This window comes from Elaeis guineensis, chromosome 2, assembly GCF_000442705.2.
Source record: "Elaeis guineensis isolate ETL-2024a chromosome 2, EG11, whole genome shotgun sequence".
Classification (NCBI taxonomy): Eukaryota; Viridiplantae; Streptophyta; class Magnoliopsida; order Arecales; family Arecaceae; genus Elaeis; species Elaeis guineensis.
The window spans coordinates 108,555,926-108,573,717 of NC_025994.2; the positions used below are offsets into that span (position 1 = coordinate 108,555,926).

At 35.6% G+C, this 17,792-nt stretch overlaps 1 protein-coding gene across 3 annotated transcripts; it reads left to right on the forward strand.

The window, feature by feature from the left end:
* Positions 1–943: 943 nt before the first annotated feature.
* LOC105047991 (protein farnesyltransferase subunit beta) lies at positions 944–17,655 on the forward strand. Of its 3 annotated transcripts, none has more exons than XM_019846408.2 (14): positions 944–1,196; positions 1,935–2,021; positions 2,152–2,233; positions 3,940–3,975; positions 5,474–5,556; positions 5,645–5,698; positions 7,425–7,476; positions 9,268–9,332; positions 11,258–11,314; positions 11,439–11,511; positions 12,806–12,892; positions 12,965–13,100; positions 15,674–15,798; positions 17,009–17,655. In XM_019846408.2, the coding sequence occupies exons 1-14, from the start codon at positions 1,009–1,011 to the stop codon at positions 17,243–17,245; spliced, it is 1,362 nt and encodes a 453-aa protein (XP_019701967.1). In that variant the 5' UTR covers positions 944–1,008; the 3' UTR covers positions 17,246–17,655. The 3 variants fall into 3 exon arrangements, with proteins under 3 accessions (XP_019701967.1, XP_019701961.1, XP_010925465.1); XM_019846402.3 differs by having other exon boundaries at positions 945–1,196; positions 2,152–2,257; XM_010927163.4 differs by having other exon boundaries at positions 947–1,196; positions 2,152–2,257; positions 15,695–15,798.
* The last annotated feature ends 137 nt before the right edge of the window (positions 17,656–17,792 follow it).

Here is a 17,792-nt window from a genome sequence, read left to right on the forward strand (position 1 = left end):
TGTAGAAGCCAATATATTAGCACAGCTATTCTCCAGTTGCTATTTCAGTCACGTTCACATGCCCAAATTCTATCTGGGACAAATTGTAATCCTCCTCCACCATGAAATTTGCTGGATCTATTGCTTCACAAGGTGCCATGCATTTGTCCCCAGCAAGCCTCTTCGAACCCTTGACCATGTTGATCTTGGCATTCCTAAGAACAAGGATTTAGGGCGGTATCTAACTTCAACGAGTCCACTGGTCTCAGGAAAATTCTTAGTCCAAAAAACATCAAAGAAATAGTCTAAGAACTACCTGGTTATGACATATACATTGCTAAAAACATACCTAGCTATACGGTTATGTAGATGCAAATTCATATAGAGTGGAGGTCCAACCAACAAGATGATTTGTAGTTACAAACCAAATATAGAGCTTTTTGCTGAAGCCTATTAAAGTTTAAATGTGATATAGAAAACCTAACAAATTCATAAATGGGAATGGCATGTGATTTAGAACCTAGTTTAATAGCAGGCATATGTTTCCAATTTCTAAAATCAATATTTATGGTTGAGGAAGCACATAGATTTCTCAAGACATGCATGCCCGTGTGTTTGTGTGCATGTAATGAGAGGGATCCAATTATTAGGTGGATCAGATCCCAAGGACCAATCCAACAGTCATTCATAATATTACCTTTTTGTATTTAAATGATTCAAGGTTTAATGTGAAGTGCTTGTTATCCACGGTACATGTGCTTCGGGATTTGAATTGATCCGCCGGATGTGGATCATCTAATAATTTTTTGAGAGAGGGGGGATTTAGCATTCATCCAAACGGTTGAACCACGGTGAAACCGTCCAACCGACCGAGTTGGTCCTTTTGGGCTCACCAGATGTACGGCATCCAAAAGATGCGACGCGGCACGGACCCGGGTCCCAAGCAAGCAAGAAAACCAAAAGAAAGCCAAGGGAAAAGCGGAGGCCAGAAAAAGTAAAGTAGTCCGCTCGCCACTCCAGTCTGTAGCCATGGAGTCCTCCTCTTCCTTCTCTCCTTCTTCTTCTTCTTCTCCTCCTCTCATTCCAAATCCCAATCCGAATCTCGACCAGCAACCGAGGCTCACCATCACGCAGCTGGAGCAGCTCAAGGTGGAGCAGAAGGTGGCCGAGATCTACCGCCTCCTCAATGGCGTTTCCGCCCACGCTCGTTCCCTCATGTTAGCCCTCCTCGAACTCAACCGTAAATTTTACTCCTTCCTATTGCATTCAACCCGTTTGTTGTTTTGCCAAGCAAATGAACACTCCCTCTGTATTGGCTGATTACCATGGCCATCTCCATCGGGGGCGGGAATCACTTTCAATGTTTCTTTGCCCTAAAGTTCATAGGAGAACATTTTTTTTTCCCGAATTCTAAACAAGATAGAAATTTGAGTTTTTTATAGTGTTTAAAAGCCCAAATTTTGATATATTTGTAATCCTCCTCCATATAGTGATGAATAAGACGATATTTCCGAACTGAAGTCCGTCAGATTTCGTTGATACTAGTTAAATTAAACGAATAGCAGCACAAGGAACAAGCTTAGTTCAAGATTAATTGAACTCCAAACATAAGCAAGGTTCAAACTCTGACCCAAATAAGTGAAAAGATGATGACATCTCTTCCAGTCACTAGAAGAGAGTTATTTTTGCGTTGCTGGTTGCTTCATTCTGGATGGAAAGATCCCATTGTCAGAAAATCCTTATTTTGCAATTTTTCCTTTTTGTGTGGAGTTCTGAATCTCGGATGAAAAGTCGAACTCTCAACTTTAAAAGTTTGAATGTATAATTCAAATATATTCTTTTATTTGTTTTAGAATTTTATTTATTTTATTTTAATATGCTAAACTGGTGGATCATCAATTTGCCACATAAATTATCTTGACATTTTGAAATAAATCAGAGGAGGGTTTTTGTAGGTCAGAGCTGTGGCGCGATAAGCATGTGGAATTTCTCACGAGAGGATTGAAACAACTTGGGCCGAGCTATCACGTGCTAGATGCCAAGTAAGACTGGATTTCATTGGTGCTCTCTTTGTTAAGCAAATCATATTTCATATTCATGTTCCCATTTGAATTCCATTTATAGTTTCCTGAGTCTTTTTTTGCTTATTGTGGGTTGATTTCCTGAGTGCAGCCGACCTTGGCTATGCTATTGGATTCTTCACTCAATTGCTTTATTAGGAGAGCCACTCGACACTGAACTGGAGAATGATGTGGTGGATTTTTTATCCCATTGTGAGGTCTATAGTTTTGCTAAAACTTTCCTTATTGATACATATAACCATATTTGGTTGGTACCATTCGCTTGGCTGATTTTATATCTGATGTTTTCGTTGATCATAATGTTATTGAAGATTTTAATAGCAAAATAGGCACTTTGATTTCTTTAGTTAAACTTAGGATAAAGTGTAAGTTTTATTTCTATTCTGTTTAGAGATTACAAGAAAATATATATCATGTTTTTGAAGGAGGAAATGCTAATTGGATGCAAATTATTTGTTACAACAGCCTGTAAGTTTCGAATTTCTGATTGTTGAGAACATCATCACAGTTTTCTTGTTTGGAAATAATTTGTAGAGGCTAAGAAGTTAGGAATTCAGAAAAAGTCTGGGAAATTAGGAAAACATTTGGCATATATAATTATGCTTATAAGTATGTATGGGTATATGTATATAACCAAATTGACATCTGGGAGAGAAGAAGAGGAGAGTGAATGTTAGTATGAGAGGATTCGTAGAAGAGAACATATATGTGAGAAGAGAACTGAGAGAACTAGAGGGATGGAATTTACCTTCGAGTCCCAACCCTTAAGATTTTTCCAAAGAAAGAACCTTCATTTGTTTCCCCCAGAGGGGGAAGACCTAATATTTTTTATGCAAGGGAAAGTCAACTCATGAATCCCAATGCTTTCAACCCATGCACGGGGAAAACCTTGAGCCGGACCTAGTGCTTCCGGTCTTCATAAGTTATCATCAAATATTTCATAAATTTATGAATGAAATCTCAAATTTCATGAATCGTTCAAAGTAGATACAGAATTTATGAATTATTTGTAGAATGATTTGGAAGACCAGAAATTATGAATTTTCAAAATATTGACAGAATTTTGTTATTGGGGTGAGAAGACTGTATCATTGATTCAAGCATTAGTTATATATTCTTTTGAGATAATTCATATAATTCATTTCCACACAAGATACTCAACAAGTGGACTTTGATTTGATTATCAGGACCAAGATTCTAGCAAGAGTTTACTAATTTTTAGTAAAAGATTTTGTTTTATCTTCATAATATGGTACCTTTCTATGAATTATCACCACAATCACCACCTTTGTAGAGACCTTCACATGGTACTTGTAAAGCGTTCAAGTCATATTCTTCCTCAAATGAAGTTTAAAGTGGAGCAAGCTGATAATTGGCATGAAGAGAAATGTGGAGACTTTTCTTGATAATATGGTACCTTTCTATGAATTATCACCACAATCACCACCTTTGTAGAGACCTCCACATGGTATTTGGAAAGCGTTCAAGTCATATTCTTCCTCAAATGGGGTTTAAAGTGGAGCAAGCTGCTAATTGATATAATGAGAAATATGGAGACCTTTCTTGATTGGATGTTTCGACAGTTTCTTGATTGGTATGAAGGATGTCGGTTATTTGTTTTGTCATCACTATCTACTAGATGTGGATTGGTGGTGATGAATTTTATTCAGGAGCTGAGTCAGTTTGTATTAGTTGTGATGTCATTGTAAATTATAATGCTTCAAGTTTTAAAAAACATATTATAAATTTGTCCAAAAAGCTAAGATCTCTTTCAGATTATTACTTTCTATTTCTGCTTATGATCTCTTGCTGCCAATCCTATATTGTGTATGACTTACTGGTACTAGTGACAGAAATTGTTGCCTTTGTAAATTTACAGGACGAAGATGGTGGATATGGTGGTGGACCAGGGCAGGTAAATTTTTTCAAGTAATTGCTGTATTTTAACCAGTGTTTTTATGTTTTCGTAAATTCAAGCCTTCACTTAAGATGTTGACAAAACTTCATTCAAAACAATCACTCATCATCTTCTAGATAGACAACAAATTCTATGTGCTGGGGAGAAGAATTTGTTAGCTACTACTACATACCAAATTATATAAAGTTAAAACATCTTTTGATCCATTATATAGAAATCTTTAATACAAAGGTTTTGTCATGTGAGATGTGGAAAGTTGAGAAGATTTTGAGGATTCCTCTGATCATGATGAAGCCTTTAATGAGGAGGTGAAAGGTGATCACAAATGTCATTTGGCAGAAAGTTATGTATGAGAACAGGCAAATTGTTGAATACTATGACAATATGGTTGATAGTGTCACCATCAAGCATTAGTTGCCATTAGAAGTATCAATCCAAAATTATGTATGAGAACAGTCAAACTGTTGACTATGACAATATGGTTGATACTTGATAGTGTTATCATCAAGCATTAGTTGCCATTACAAATATCAATCCATTGCTTTTATGCTTCTTTTACATAAATGGCTTGATTGGGCAGTCTATACATACTACAGAATTAGGCAGTGAACAGTTGAACATAATATTTCATATTGCCTTGATGTATCATGAAAATAAGATATATGCTGTGTATCATATTGATTTGTATTCTATTAGACTTCATTATGGTCTGCAAGAAAGCACAACATAGAGAATTGTCATCATCAAAGATGTGAAAGGAAGTTTAGCAAGGTATGGGATCCAGGATCAGAGTAGCTGCATATAATTGGCATTTATCAGGTATTGGATGGGTATAAGGTAAAAATCATGATTGAAATGGACTGAATAACAAATATGGTAACTTGTAATCAAATTTTTCGTAAGGTAGGAGTCATGAGGATGACCTCTTGAAGTGTAAAGGAAAATCTATGGAAAGCATCTACCATTCAGGTCCTTTGGTGGCATCCAGTTTTGTCAAAGCTTTAAATTTTTTTTTTTAAACCATAAAAAGAGATACTGGGCTTCTTTGGGTTGTCATATTTACCCTTGGATGGAAATTAGTTAGTTCTCATGAAAAATCTTATTATATGTTAACTATGGGTATGGGCAGTTTTAGAAGGAAAATCCTGTATTAAAGATAATACCCAGTTGCCTAACTACTTCTCTTATATTTTTTTTTCTAGCCGATTGTATCTATTCCCAAATTTCGTATCTCTTCCCAAATTTCTCTCTCTCCAAACCCTTTTCAGTTGTTTATATTGATAAATCACATTTTTTTCTTAAAACATGCATTTGCATGTGTCCATATACTAATATGTATGCAATCACATGCGTATCTGATGGTATACATATTCAAAGGTATGCATTGGTCTATTGTGTATCATTATCCATAATGCATCTTTTTTTCTTTTTGGCTTTCTTATCCCCTCCTTTTCAATCTTTTCTGATCATTGTCTCACATGCATTCCTCTCGTAGCTGCCTCATCTTGCAACAACTTATGCTGCAGTAAACACACTTGTTACATTGGGAAGTGAGAACGCGTTATCATCAATAAATAGGTCATAATTTCCTTTTCTATCAACATCTCATTTTTGCTAGTGTATCACATGCTATTTGGATAACATCTAGTTGTTCTTCAATTTGCAGAGATAATTTATACAAGTTTTTGCTGCGGATGAAAGACTCTTCAGGTGCCTTTAGGTGTGGTCTGTTCTTATTCTAATAATTGTGCACAGTCTTTGAAGTTTCAACCATATGTGGATGTATCTTAATATTTTATTAATGAGATTTAAGTGAATTTAGTAATTTGACATAGCAAAATGTATGTGGTTTGTTGGAAATTACAGTTTCGCTGAGTGGTTTAGGCATCAGTTTCATATAAACAAGTTGCAGGCAGATTAGTAGAGGAAGATCATTATTAAGGATGAATGAACCTCCACTGTGGGGTGTCATGTTTCACACATGCCATAATTTACTTATTATTAGAAACACTATAGGGACACATCAACGTATTGTGCATGCCACTATTTTGTTGTCATCCTGTTGCATTCACATGCTACATGAGAGGGAGATGTATTTAGTTGCTTTGTTTTTTTTTTTTTTTTTTTCTTTTTCTGGAATCTGTGACATTCCAATATTGTACTGCAGATGTTGTGGTTTCCTGGCTCTAAAAATCACTTTCTAGGGCTTGTCATGATGCATTTTGAGGTTTAGCACATTGGCTTGTCCTTTGCCAATATGCGCTAGGCTTTGCTATGCTATCATTGTACTTTTTAGAGTTTGGACTGCCAAATATTTAAGCTTGTTGGCTTCCATGAAAATTAGTTATGTCACAGGGCTTTGGCTAGCTTTGTGAAGGGCACCAGAGCCTACAAATTATATTGCCCCTCCATCTTTCTGCACTGAAAATAGCGAATCTTATTTTTAATCTTTAGATGTAGTGTTACTACTGCTATTTTTTCTACCTACAAATGGTGGCTGGAATGTCTATTCAAGGAACCATCACCATTACACTAGAGCTCAACTGATTTGTTGAGCAGGCATAGTTTTACATTGTGAAATTGAGTTTTCAGTCTTTTGGCTTTCAAGGTTCTCGATTATTTTTCAATGGTCCATCATCTTTGCTCACCCAACACTGTTCACTGTACAATTATACCTTGAATTCGGTGGAAAGTAAAGTAAAGCTTTTTTCTTTTATCAAATCACCTATACATTCTTTTACAATTTTGGATTAATTTGATAAAAGATTCAGAAGATTCTATTATCGTTGTCGATAGGAAATGGAGGCGTCACATAATGGGGTTTGAAATTATTGATCCGGTGTAAGATGGCATTTTTTTGCTTTGATGACATAAAACAGAGGAGCAAGCATGAAGAGAATTTTAGTTCTCATTAGGATATTAACCCATAATATTTTTGTCTCAGGGAAGTTACACCTTTGAGAGGCTGCACTAAAGGTAGCATGTATTATGACATGCATATAAGCTCCACAATAAAAGGTTATTGACAGTCTTAGGCAGCACGCAAGAATGCTGCTTTTTTAATGAGAAACATCATGAACTTTTGTTCATTATTATATTTACTAATGCAGGACCTTGTACTTCCTTGCATCAATTTTTTCCTGGCTAGAGTAGTGTTAGAGTACCTCTCTCCCTCTCTCTCTCTCTCTGTGTGATTCCTTTTGAATCAACTTAGCAAAATAACTTTGTTCTTTGTTAGGCTTGATAGGGTTTTTTTTTTAATGATTTCATCTTTTTTATCTTTTGTCTCCTTCGTTCACCATTATAAAGTTTATTCTTTCTGTAACTTTAGAATTGTTGGTTAATAGACACTTCCATTAATGACCCCTTATCACATAATGTGTAATGACCTTTTATATTATGAATCCTACTTTTCATGTAATACGCATTCATCTTCTTTTCATTAGAATGCATGATGCAGGCGAAATTGATGTCCGTGCTTGCTACACTGCAATATCAGTAAGTGGATTGTAACACCCTTCCCATTTGTTTTTCTCTTCAATCTCAGATTGATCTACTTTATCTTTGGCTATTTGTCTGTTTTAATCTTTAGAAACGATAGAGGAATCTTAAGGATGTGACTATCTGTGAATTGATCAAGAATTAAGAACTGTGACGTCTGTATATAGATTTCAATATCTTGTTATGGGTGCTTGCATGCATGTATCCATGTAAAGTAAAAATTTTATAGCTTTTGGCTACAAATCTTTGCGTATTGGCCAAAATGATAGTCGTAGAACACCTACATTTTATTTAAATTCAATATTGACAGGGTGCGTAGACTTTGTTAGGAGGAAGTGACCAAGTTGCTGGTATTTTTACTCCTATGACACAACTAATAAAATTACATGGTATCTTGACTGCCTTACCCATCATTGAAACACGAGCTGAAGACATATCGGCCTATATCCCCACCAATGCGATCCCCATTACAGATGGATAAATCTTATCTGTCAGTCGCATTGGGTCTACTGCTCAGTTGAGAGCTATGAAACAAGTCCATGATGGTTCAAGACTGGAATTAGCACAATATTGCAAAGTGGCCACCTTTGCTTAATTTCGGTCAGACTTTTTTAAATTAACCATTGGGATTAATCATATATTTGCTGATTTCCCGGCACCATAAAGGGCATTTTGAGTGCCCATATAACAAGTCCTTTGTGGATTTTAAGTTAACCAATGAATTTTCTTTGCTTTTTATGAATTATCTCAGTTTGTGACATGGATAAAAGAAGTGTTGCTGTTTGGTAGTTTATTAGTACTTTAATTAAAAGCTGAATAATTGATCAAATTCTAACTACTATAGTTAGGTTAGAATGGGCAAGGCTTTATGAGGGCATTCCTAAGATTCATGCACTGAAGTGACAAATAGGCACAGGTTTGTGCCCCAAATAACTTGACAGCACTAGCATGAGTTTCTTAAATAAGTTTTCTTGGCACTTGGAATAGCAAGAATAAGTAATGGATTGTACACCACATTTATATCATTATATATGATGCTCTGACAGCTGTCACTGCATTACTAACTTCATATCCACTTCGCAGTACTCTGAGATGTATGAAGTGACGAGTGCATGTAAAATGGACATAGGTTTAAGAATTATGACAATCTCTAAGAAGAGACATTATGAATAAGCTTGATCATAACGGATAGCTTGAAACTTACAGAGTGAGCTTGTTCCCTTTTGAATGAGGAGTTATTTTGATTCTTTTGCCATTGTCTAATTTTTGGTGTTCTGTGACTTGATTGCAACAGTTATTTAGCCATATATCAATGCTGCTTGTTTATGGTTAAATATGTCAATTCTAACAAGAGTTCAGCATGTGTGGAAGAAATGTAGGTGGAGATGCAACTCATTAAAGGGTTTGTTCACAATTATTAGATGTTAAGGGTTTCTATTGGTAAAATCTTGTTTGAAAGTTGATACCTGAGATTGACTCTGATCTGAGTTTTTGAGAATAATATAAATATCCTCTTTTACACTTAAACATGAGGATTTTTCTAATTTCTTGGAATGCACAAAAGGTGAAAAACATTAAACATGTCAACCAAGCAACAAATGATGTAGGAACCAAGGCTTTTATAATTGAATAGATGTTCATGCTACATCTTTTCATGGTTCCAATTGAACATAGATTTATGTTATATTAACCAAAAAAAGTATTTCAGTTCAGGGACATTTAATGTCTTTCCTTCCCATATCTTACTTCTATATATGAAGTTAAAAACTCTTGTTTCTTGTGAAACAGGTTGCAAGTATTTTGAACATTTTGGATTATGAGCTTGTGAAAGATGTTGGAAATTACATCTTGAGGTTGGTTCTTCTGAGTGTCCCTCTGTTCATTACGCTTGTATGTCTTTGCTGTGAACATTTCTTTTTCGTTTGCTACTCCATGTGAACAACTAGCTCTGGCGGCACTGTTTTATCAGAAAATGAAAGTGTTTTTTTTTTAATTCTTTTAGGAAAAAAAAAAAACTCTCCTGTTCATGAGTAGCATTTTTTCACATCTACTGAGCTGTTAATATTTCTGATTAAAATTAAATGCAGGATAGGAATCATAAGTTCTGATTCTCCAGTGTATACATTGGTCAAGTACATGAATTTGGTTTTTGGATCTCAAGTTCTGCTTTCAAATTGAGGTTCATAAAGCACTTCTTTTCTGAGCTTCCAACACTGATGCATGATAGGTTTTGAGTGTTGTCTGGGTTTCAAGGACAGTTTTTCCCTTTAAATTGAAGTTTCCCATATTAAAGAAAATTTGAGTTTGAGTGCTGGAATGTCTTTTGAGAAAAGCTTGAGTAAAGGGATGCTTTGAGGTGTGAGGTTGTATATATCACATGTGCACCACATAAAGTACTTGGATTGGAAGACATGAATGCATGAATGTGTTTGGTTCCTGGACCCCATCCCTGTAATTCTGTTTGCAGCATGTTCTAAATTCAAGAATGTGCTAACCAAGGTCTGCCATCTCGGTACCAAGCCCAGTATCGGTGCCATCCTATTACAATGTCTATACACAGTACGGTATGATATGGCGAGGTACATCAAATGTCACTACGATACAAGACTACATACCAGTTCAGTACCAGTACGTTATGGTACATCCGGTATGGTGTGATACTGGCCAGTACGATAAACCTTGGTCTGCTAACAATGATATGTAAAAGAAATATTTCTGCTTTTATGAGTCTCATGTTGCCAAACCAAATCCAATACCAAGTCTATCTTTTGGAGTCAATCTCTGCTCTTAGGTATAAAGAATCACTACATAAGAATGGACATGAAAAACCCTTTAGGAAAGTATAAAGAAAATTAAGTTTGGATGGTGTCATGTAATTTGTATTTACCTGCGCTGCAAATGTTTGTAAATGGCTATTGGCTAGAAAAGCCATGAGGTTGCTTGAATAAGATGGCAGGGATTTAGTTATAACCTTTTCTTGAATATCCAAGAACAACAAACAAGTTGGACTAGTTTGGTAAGCATTGAGCATCCAGTGGGATTGACTGGAAACTTATAAAATGATATCCCTAAAACCCTGCTGGTGTAGAGGTTTGTTTTGTGCTTAAAAGTGTCTTGATGGTTATTGATCAGCGTATAGACAGGGGCTAGAAATGTAATATCAATCATCATTCACGAATGAGAAGAGGAACAAATGAGAGAAGGCTTCAACCTTGTATGAATCTACACCCCATGATTCAGGTTTCCCTCTTATGGTAAATCCACCACACCAACATGTGGTTCACCCCAACATATGGATATGTGAATGGTAAGCAGTGTGTCAGACTACAAGGAAGGCATGATCTAGGATATCACTTATAGTGTAATGTGTATACTGTATAGACTATTAAGCAGCATAGGCTCACCTCAACTGTCTTGTTTCCAGTGACCTTTGTTTTGACTGTTTTTTGAAGAATAACACTTTTCTTAGTTTTGGACATGTCGTTCATATCCAGGGATCTAGCATTTTACATCTCAGCAAGTGGAAAACTGGATGCTATTTTCTTAAGAGCAGCTTTCTGTTGGATTAAATGATATCCTTGGTCATCTGATTTATAACACTGATCGAATGTGCAATGAAGAAATTTAAACATCCGTTATAAATGTGATCAACTCTATAAGTCAAGGTTTTTCCTGAATTCATTTTCTATATTTCATATCAAATAACTCAGGTGCTTTTCAAATTAAATAATATGACTTCTTTCGCCAAATATATGGAACTGATTATTTGGGTTTGCAGATGTCAAACATATGAAGGTGGTATTGCTGGAGAACCTGGTTCAGAAGCCCATGGTGGGTATGTTTCATTCAAAACTTTCTTGTACCATCTCTATGTGACATTATTGGCTATATTATTGTGCTTTAGAATGATGCCTATCTTTCTGCTCAGAGTCCTTAATGAATCCATTTGTTTGTTGAAGGTACACATTTTGTGGGCTGGCCACTATGATTTTGATTAACGAGGCTGATAGGCTGGACTTGTCAAGTTTGCTTGTAAGAAATGTCCTAAGTTGCACATGATGCTTGACTTTAGTGTGCTTTCACAATTTCCTTTTTAGTTTATTTTTTCTGCCTTTTAAAAATGGATTGCCTAACTCTATTACTTGGACATATTTGAGTACCTAGAAGGCTAGAATCCATGTCAGATACATATCCAAAGAGGTTGTTTTAGAAAGTAGGATAATTATTCTAATTTTTCTAGTTGCAGTTTCTGAAAATTGGTAGAGGTTCTCTTCTAATAATGATTTCGACTTTCTATGTTAGTGCTAAAAGTGAGCTTTTATTCTTCTTATTAGATTGGTCAATGATGCAAGTTGACATTTTAGTTTCAAAATAACTTTAAAAAATGTCAAATTTCTAACATCCATGAGCAAATTGGGAGGTTTGGATGAGGAGCTGAATGTTGGATGATCTTAACAAATAATATCTTTTACTGTTTTCTTTTATTCAATACATACATATATATATATATATATATGTACATATATGTATATGTGTGTATGTGCATACATATATATACATTTTATATGTACATATATTTGTTCATGTCTCTGCAACACGGCCGCCTAATTCACTAGGCAGTTTGTCAAGGATCCCTGCTGACTAGGACTGCCCAAAAGTATTGACAATCCTGGCAGCAGTCCTAAATTCTACTTGTCACTTTTAAGAGATGTTTTTTTATTCAGATTTCAAAGGTACATCGATTATTTTATTCTGGATTTGCATTGTTTTTGCTCATTATTAACACGTGGGCATATATCATGTAAGGAAAAAAAATGTTTTAAAAGTGTAATTGCAAATGAGTACTAATTTTATGATTTCTTATCATCTTTTGTTATGAAATAGAAGTGTGGCCCTAAACTGTGCGGAATGGAGCAAAAGAATTCATGTAGCCAACCCCAGCTAGTTTGGAATTAAGGCTTAGTTGAGTTGAGTTTTGTTATGAAATAGAAGACCTGTAGTATATTTATTTCATGAATGGCAACCTTATGATTGGATACACAAAATTGTATATTGAATTATATTCGTTTAAACTAATTAGCTAGCTTTTTTATGTTGTTTATTAATTAAAGAATTTTTTTGCTAACTCATATGAAGCAATATTTAATCGAACAAGTTCTAGTATTGTCTCCAATTTTCACCAACACCTTCCTCAGCTCTGATTAAATCCTTTAACGTTTACTGAGAGATGCTTCTAGCCGTTTTTTACATTGCACTTTCATAAATTTACCATCTTGGAAACTTGTATGGTTCTAAATTTCTAATAATAACGTATCATTATGATTAGGACTGGGTGGCATTTCGTCAGGGAATAGAGTGTGGATTTCAGGGCCGAACAAATAAGTTGGTTGATGGTTGCTATTCCTTTTGGCAAGTAATTATTTTTCACATCCCATTAGTTTGTATATTGTCCAATCTATATTCTAAAATTTTGAAATATCTCTAGGGAGGTGTGCTTGCTTTGATGCAAAGGTTATTGCCAATTGTCGACAAACAATTGACATCATCATCTGTCAGTGGAGAGTCATCTCTCGGAAGTACATGCAACAGTAAATCATCTGATTTGTCTGGACAGGGAAGTGGTATGAAAGAGAATCTATTTAAAGTTGTTAGGATTTATTATTTTGAATTTGAAGATGCTTTTCCTAATGCTGTAGAAAAGAGAGCCACTCTTATATGGTAAATCTTTTTTTCTTCCTGCAGTTTGTATTGTTTTAGCAGATATTTTATGACACCCTATTTTTCAATTAAGGAAAATTGCCCGTTTCATCTTTTCATCATGCTAATTGTTATGTAGAAAAAATAGCCAATGTTATGTGCTAACCACAATACCACATTATAACCATCAAAACTTATCCCCAATAATTTGCAATCACAAAGTTGCTTATGCTGATCTGATCCAAGGATTTGATTACTTGTGTATATTGGTTTGTAATGACTGCATCGCACCAGCAAGCTGCTAGTACCACTATGCCCCTTAGTACCAATCCATACTATGATGACACATCACCTTCTGTGCTATGCAGGCACTAAGAGGCATACCATGTGTCAGTAGGTACATTACTGTTCCACTCCATACTGTAGCCATAAGATGACCGAGACTGGTTCTAGTACAGTACTTCAACCCTTGATCGGTTCTGAATGGAAAAGGTGGAGAGTGGCATTCACAACCAGTTTTAAAAAGAAGCTCTGACTATGAAATTAATGCTAGTTGGGTTTCTGGTCATGTATCCATAAAACATTAGAGAACTTTCTATCCAGATCTATTTGTTAGTCAGGAGTGATTTGAATTTAAAAAAAAAAGTCAATAATTTAAAGACAAAAGGAGTTGATAATTTAGGTTGTTAAGTACCAGGATCAAGAGGCTTAATGCATTTAGATGGAAGGGTTGATGAAAATTAGAGAAAAGTGATATAAAATTCTCAAATTGGTTGATGCTGAAGCAGAAATGCCAGATATTTTCCTATCTCAATTTTCTAGCTGATCAAACACTCACACTATTCAGAGCACGTTCTTGACAAGTTGGATTGGGTTCATCGAACTGTCCTGAACTGGGTGGTTCAAGGCGTGCCAAACCATATTGGCGGCTAACTGGTACAGTTCGGGTATTCGATTTGAAATGCTGGTGAAGATGAAGCGAGAGAGAAGAAAAGAGGAAGAGAGAGAGAGGAGGATAGGGAAGGAAAGGAAAAAGCTGATAGGGGCCCATCGAGGCCGCTGGAGGGCTACTGAGACCTCTGAGGTCCCTGATCCTCTGCGAGATGCGAGAAGAGAGAGATAGAGAGAGGGAAAAGGAGAGAAAAAGAGAGGGCGGAAGGCGGTGGGGAGGCTGTCAGACGGTCCAAAATTGCTTGCGATAGTAATGGGTTCAAAACAGGGGCGAACCCATGTTTCAAACCCGTGATGGCCATCCGGCGGCCTCCCCCCACTTTCCGCTCCCTCTTCTCTTCCTTCCCCTCTCCTAAAGGGTGGTTGGGTTTGTGAATAGGCTGGTGAGCACATAGCACTAACATGGATACCCATGTGACTTGGAGCAGAAAGTCTTTAAAATATCATCTCAAACTCATAACTCTATAAAAATAACTGGAAGATTAGAAATAATCTTAAGAAAAATAAGGGCAAAAAATAAATTAGAAAAAACAATTTTACAGTTATTAGAGGATCTTTCTTGTTAGGTAGTAAAATTATGAGTACCATAGATCAGTCATTAAAATGCTTATTTGTTACAATAATTTTAAGCAAAAAAATCAAGAACTGATTAAGCTTGTAAGTTGTATATGTTTAAGGCATTGTAGATTGTGTCCTAAAATATTTGCGACATTCTCTTCCATGCAAGAGATGGTTGGTTAATAGAGGAGTCTTCTTGCACTAGATCAGACCAATCAAAATCAGTACCAAACAGAATGAAAATGGAACAAAGAATAAGGTTGCACCTTAGCTGAGATTTTTGTTTGGTTTCGTATCAGGCAGCCCCTGATATGATATATGACAAATCTCAGCCCTTAATATCTTGGTGAATGTAAATTGATAAATCCCAAGAGATTGGCCGATACAATATACATATTGGCCAATATTGTTCGATCATCATTTTACTTCCGTAAACAAATTTGTAATAAACTTCAAAATCAATGCCTGAATCCCTAGCTCAAATCTGATCGCTGCACAATTTCGAATGGTGAATCTCCAGGACTAAAAACCTATCTGTCTTTGTTCCAAAGTGTTATAACCCAGCCCTGGGTCACATCAAATACATAAATTGGATCATGTTTATAAGACAACTGTAGCAATTACAGCTTTGTTAATAGATGGCACAAGGTTTGATAATTGTTTGATTCGTTAAAGGTGATGCATCTTGATTATAGGAAACCCTGATGACTGAGTTATAAAAAATGGTCTTTTAAGTTGTAAGGCTTTCAAATTGATGCATATTGGTCTGGAGATCCTACTGAGACCATTGTCTCCTCTCCTGTAATTTAGTTTGTGTCATTGTGCATCAGGTGCTTTGCTTGTATTTATCAATGACTGAAATCTACATATACCCTGTACTGTAAAATAGATGCTAATTTTTTCTTGATCTATACTTAGTGATTTTAGTGGCAAAATGCATTATCAATAACAATTATATTATTAGTTGTATTGAGCTGAATTCCCTCAGAATGGTATATTTTTGAAACAGGAAAACTTTCAGATGTTGGTTTCTCTTTTATAAAAAGACATGCTGAATCTCCCCCTCTATTCCATACCATTGCCTTGCAGCAATATATACTCCTCTGTTCACAGGTAATGATGTAGGACGACTAACAAAACTTCATTTCAAATGAATGCCAAAATTTTTTTCCAAAAAATTATGCACAATATGACTTGGAGAGTTTATTTGGTAATTGCAGTATATCTTTGTTGGGAGAGATCAAAGTAACGGCTCTGCCAAACTTTTTATCAGACTGAGAGTTGATTCAGGATGAACAACTAGAGTAACAATAATTTACAAAAAACTTATGAGATCATGGATTTAGGGTTCAGATTTAGGAATCAAATGTTTGATTCTAGTTTTAAAAGATTATAATAACAAACCATAGTTTAAATTTCAGCTGAACTCTGGAACTAAAACTGAAAGTTAATAACTCATTTGATGGGTTGGGTTTAAAACCTTTACCTTTTTCTTTTCTTTTCTTTTTTTTTTTTGTTGGGGTGGGGTTGGGGGGGAGGTTAGGAGGTCATGTTTTCATTTCCTTGGATTCACAAAAGAATTTATCATAATTAAACTTTGATTTTGCTAGTTTAGCAAGATTTCGAAGCATTGTAGTTTTTGGGTGGAAAATTGGATCTTTAACATCATTTTACTTATCTGAAAGTTAAAATCTTGTGGGCATCTAAAATGTTTCATGAGTTTTTCATCAAATTATAGTATGATATGGGGCTCTATAATAATATGAAGTACAATCCTTCTAAAATTTTTGTTGATTCTTTATTTCACAATGAAGTCACAAAAAATGGTTTGCTCACACATATCAAACGAGTCAATATACTCTAGGTGATGCCTGTTTTTTTGTTCTATTTTTCTTCTCATTCCTTTTTCTTTTTCTTTTTCTTTAAGAAACTTGTGAAAGAACCAAAATTTGTGAAACCACTGAAATCTCCAAAATAATCTTTGATCGGAAAATTTATTGAGAATATATATTATCAAAGAGAAAACTTCAAAACTTTCATGTTGGTTAGCATGTTTTCCACGGTGAAATGGAGGACCCAGAATTAAACAGAAGGGTTCTCTCACGTGAACAGTTATTCATATTAAGTGGTTATGGCAGTAAAACTTTTCTGGATGTGCGAGTACTGTCCTGTTTAACACCAGTACAATCTAAAAAGTGATGTTCATATTAAGATTTATGTAATTCGAGTTGCTCGGTGTGCCAGCAATATTAAGAAATCTTTGTAGCTTTCAATGTTCTTCCAATGATATCATACAGACTCATTAACATATTGGCAACTTTAGGTACTGGAGGGAGGGTTCAAGGACAAACCTGGGAAGTACCGTGACTTTTATCACTCATGTTACTGTCTCAGTGGCCTTTCTGTAAGCCAGTATAGCTGGTCAAAGGATGCTGGTGCATCACCATTGCCCACAGCAGTTTTGGGTCCCTATTCTAACCTATTGGAGCCCGTCCATCCGCTATATAATGTTGTTTTGGATAAATACTATATATCACATGAGTTCTTCTCAAGGTCCTGAGCAGCAAGGTACCTCCATATGCAGCCACTTGAGAGAACAGAGGTCCTTACGTTATATACTTGCTTCTCAAATTAATCCGATGAGGACCTGACTGATAATTATGAGGCCAAAGATCTGGCTATATCCATCTTACACAGGTTGATCGTTTCAGACTTCTTGTAGTAGGAATGGCAGCTCTTTTTTCTTTTCCCCCTTTTGCAGGTTGGACTGAAACATCATTTATATATGGAAGTCTCATGTCTAAAATAGTATGTGTATCATTAAAAGACTTGTAGAAACCCAAGGCAAAGGGGAAAAGGGAGGAGCAAAGACCAAATGTAGACTTAATATTTTTTTTGTATTTGGTCGTTGGAGATATCATGCTAGGGTGCAGGGTTATTTTTTGATATATCAAAAATATGTTCTTAACATGCTCTACGATCTGCAGTGCAAATGCACGGTAGTGTCTGAAGTGCAGTTCCTAGGAATATTGCATGTGCTGTTGGAGTAGCCTCCAAGGTGATCTATGGTGAATTGGTAATGGATTACAGCTACAGATATCAGGTCC

What these genes read in the sequence shown, in the direction of transcription:
- LOC105047991 (XM_019846402.3), top strand. Translation starts at nt 1,009, where the DNA reads ATGGAGTCCTCCTCTTCCTTCTCTCCTTCTTCTTCTTCTTCTCCTCCT. An exon ending in ATTTTTTATCCCATTGTGAG is followed by an intron (nt 2,258 to 3,939) that starts GTCTATAGTTTT and finishes GTAAATTTACAG; the next exon opens with GACGAAGATGGTGGATATGG. An exon ending in GGTTCAGAAGCCCATGGTGG is followed by an intron (nt 11,315 to 11,438) that starts GTATGTTTCATT and finishes TGTTTGTTGAAG; the next exon opens with GTACACATTTTGTGGGCTGG.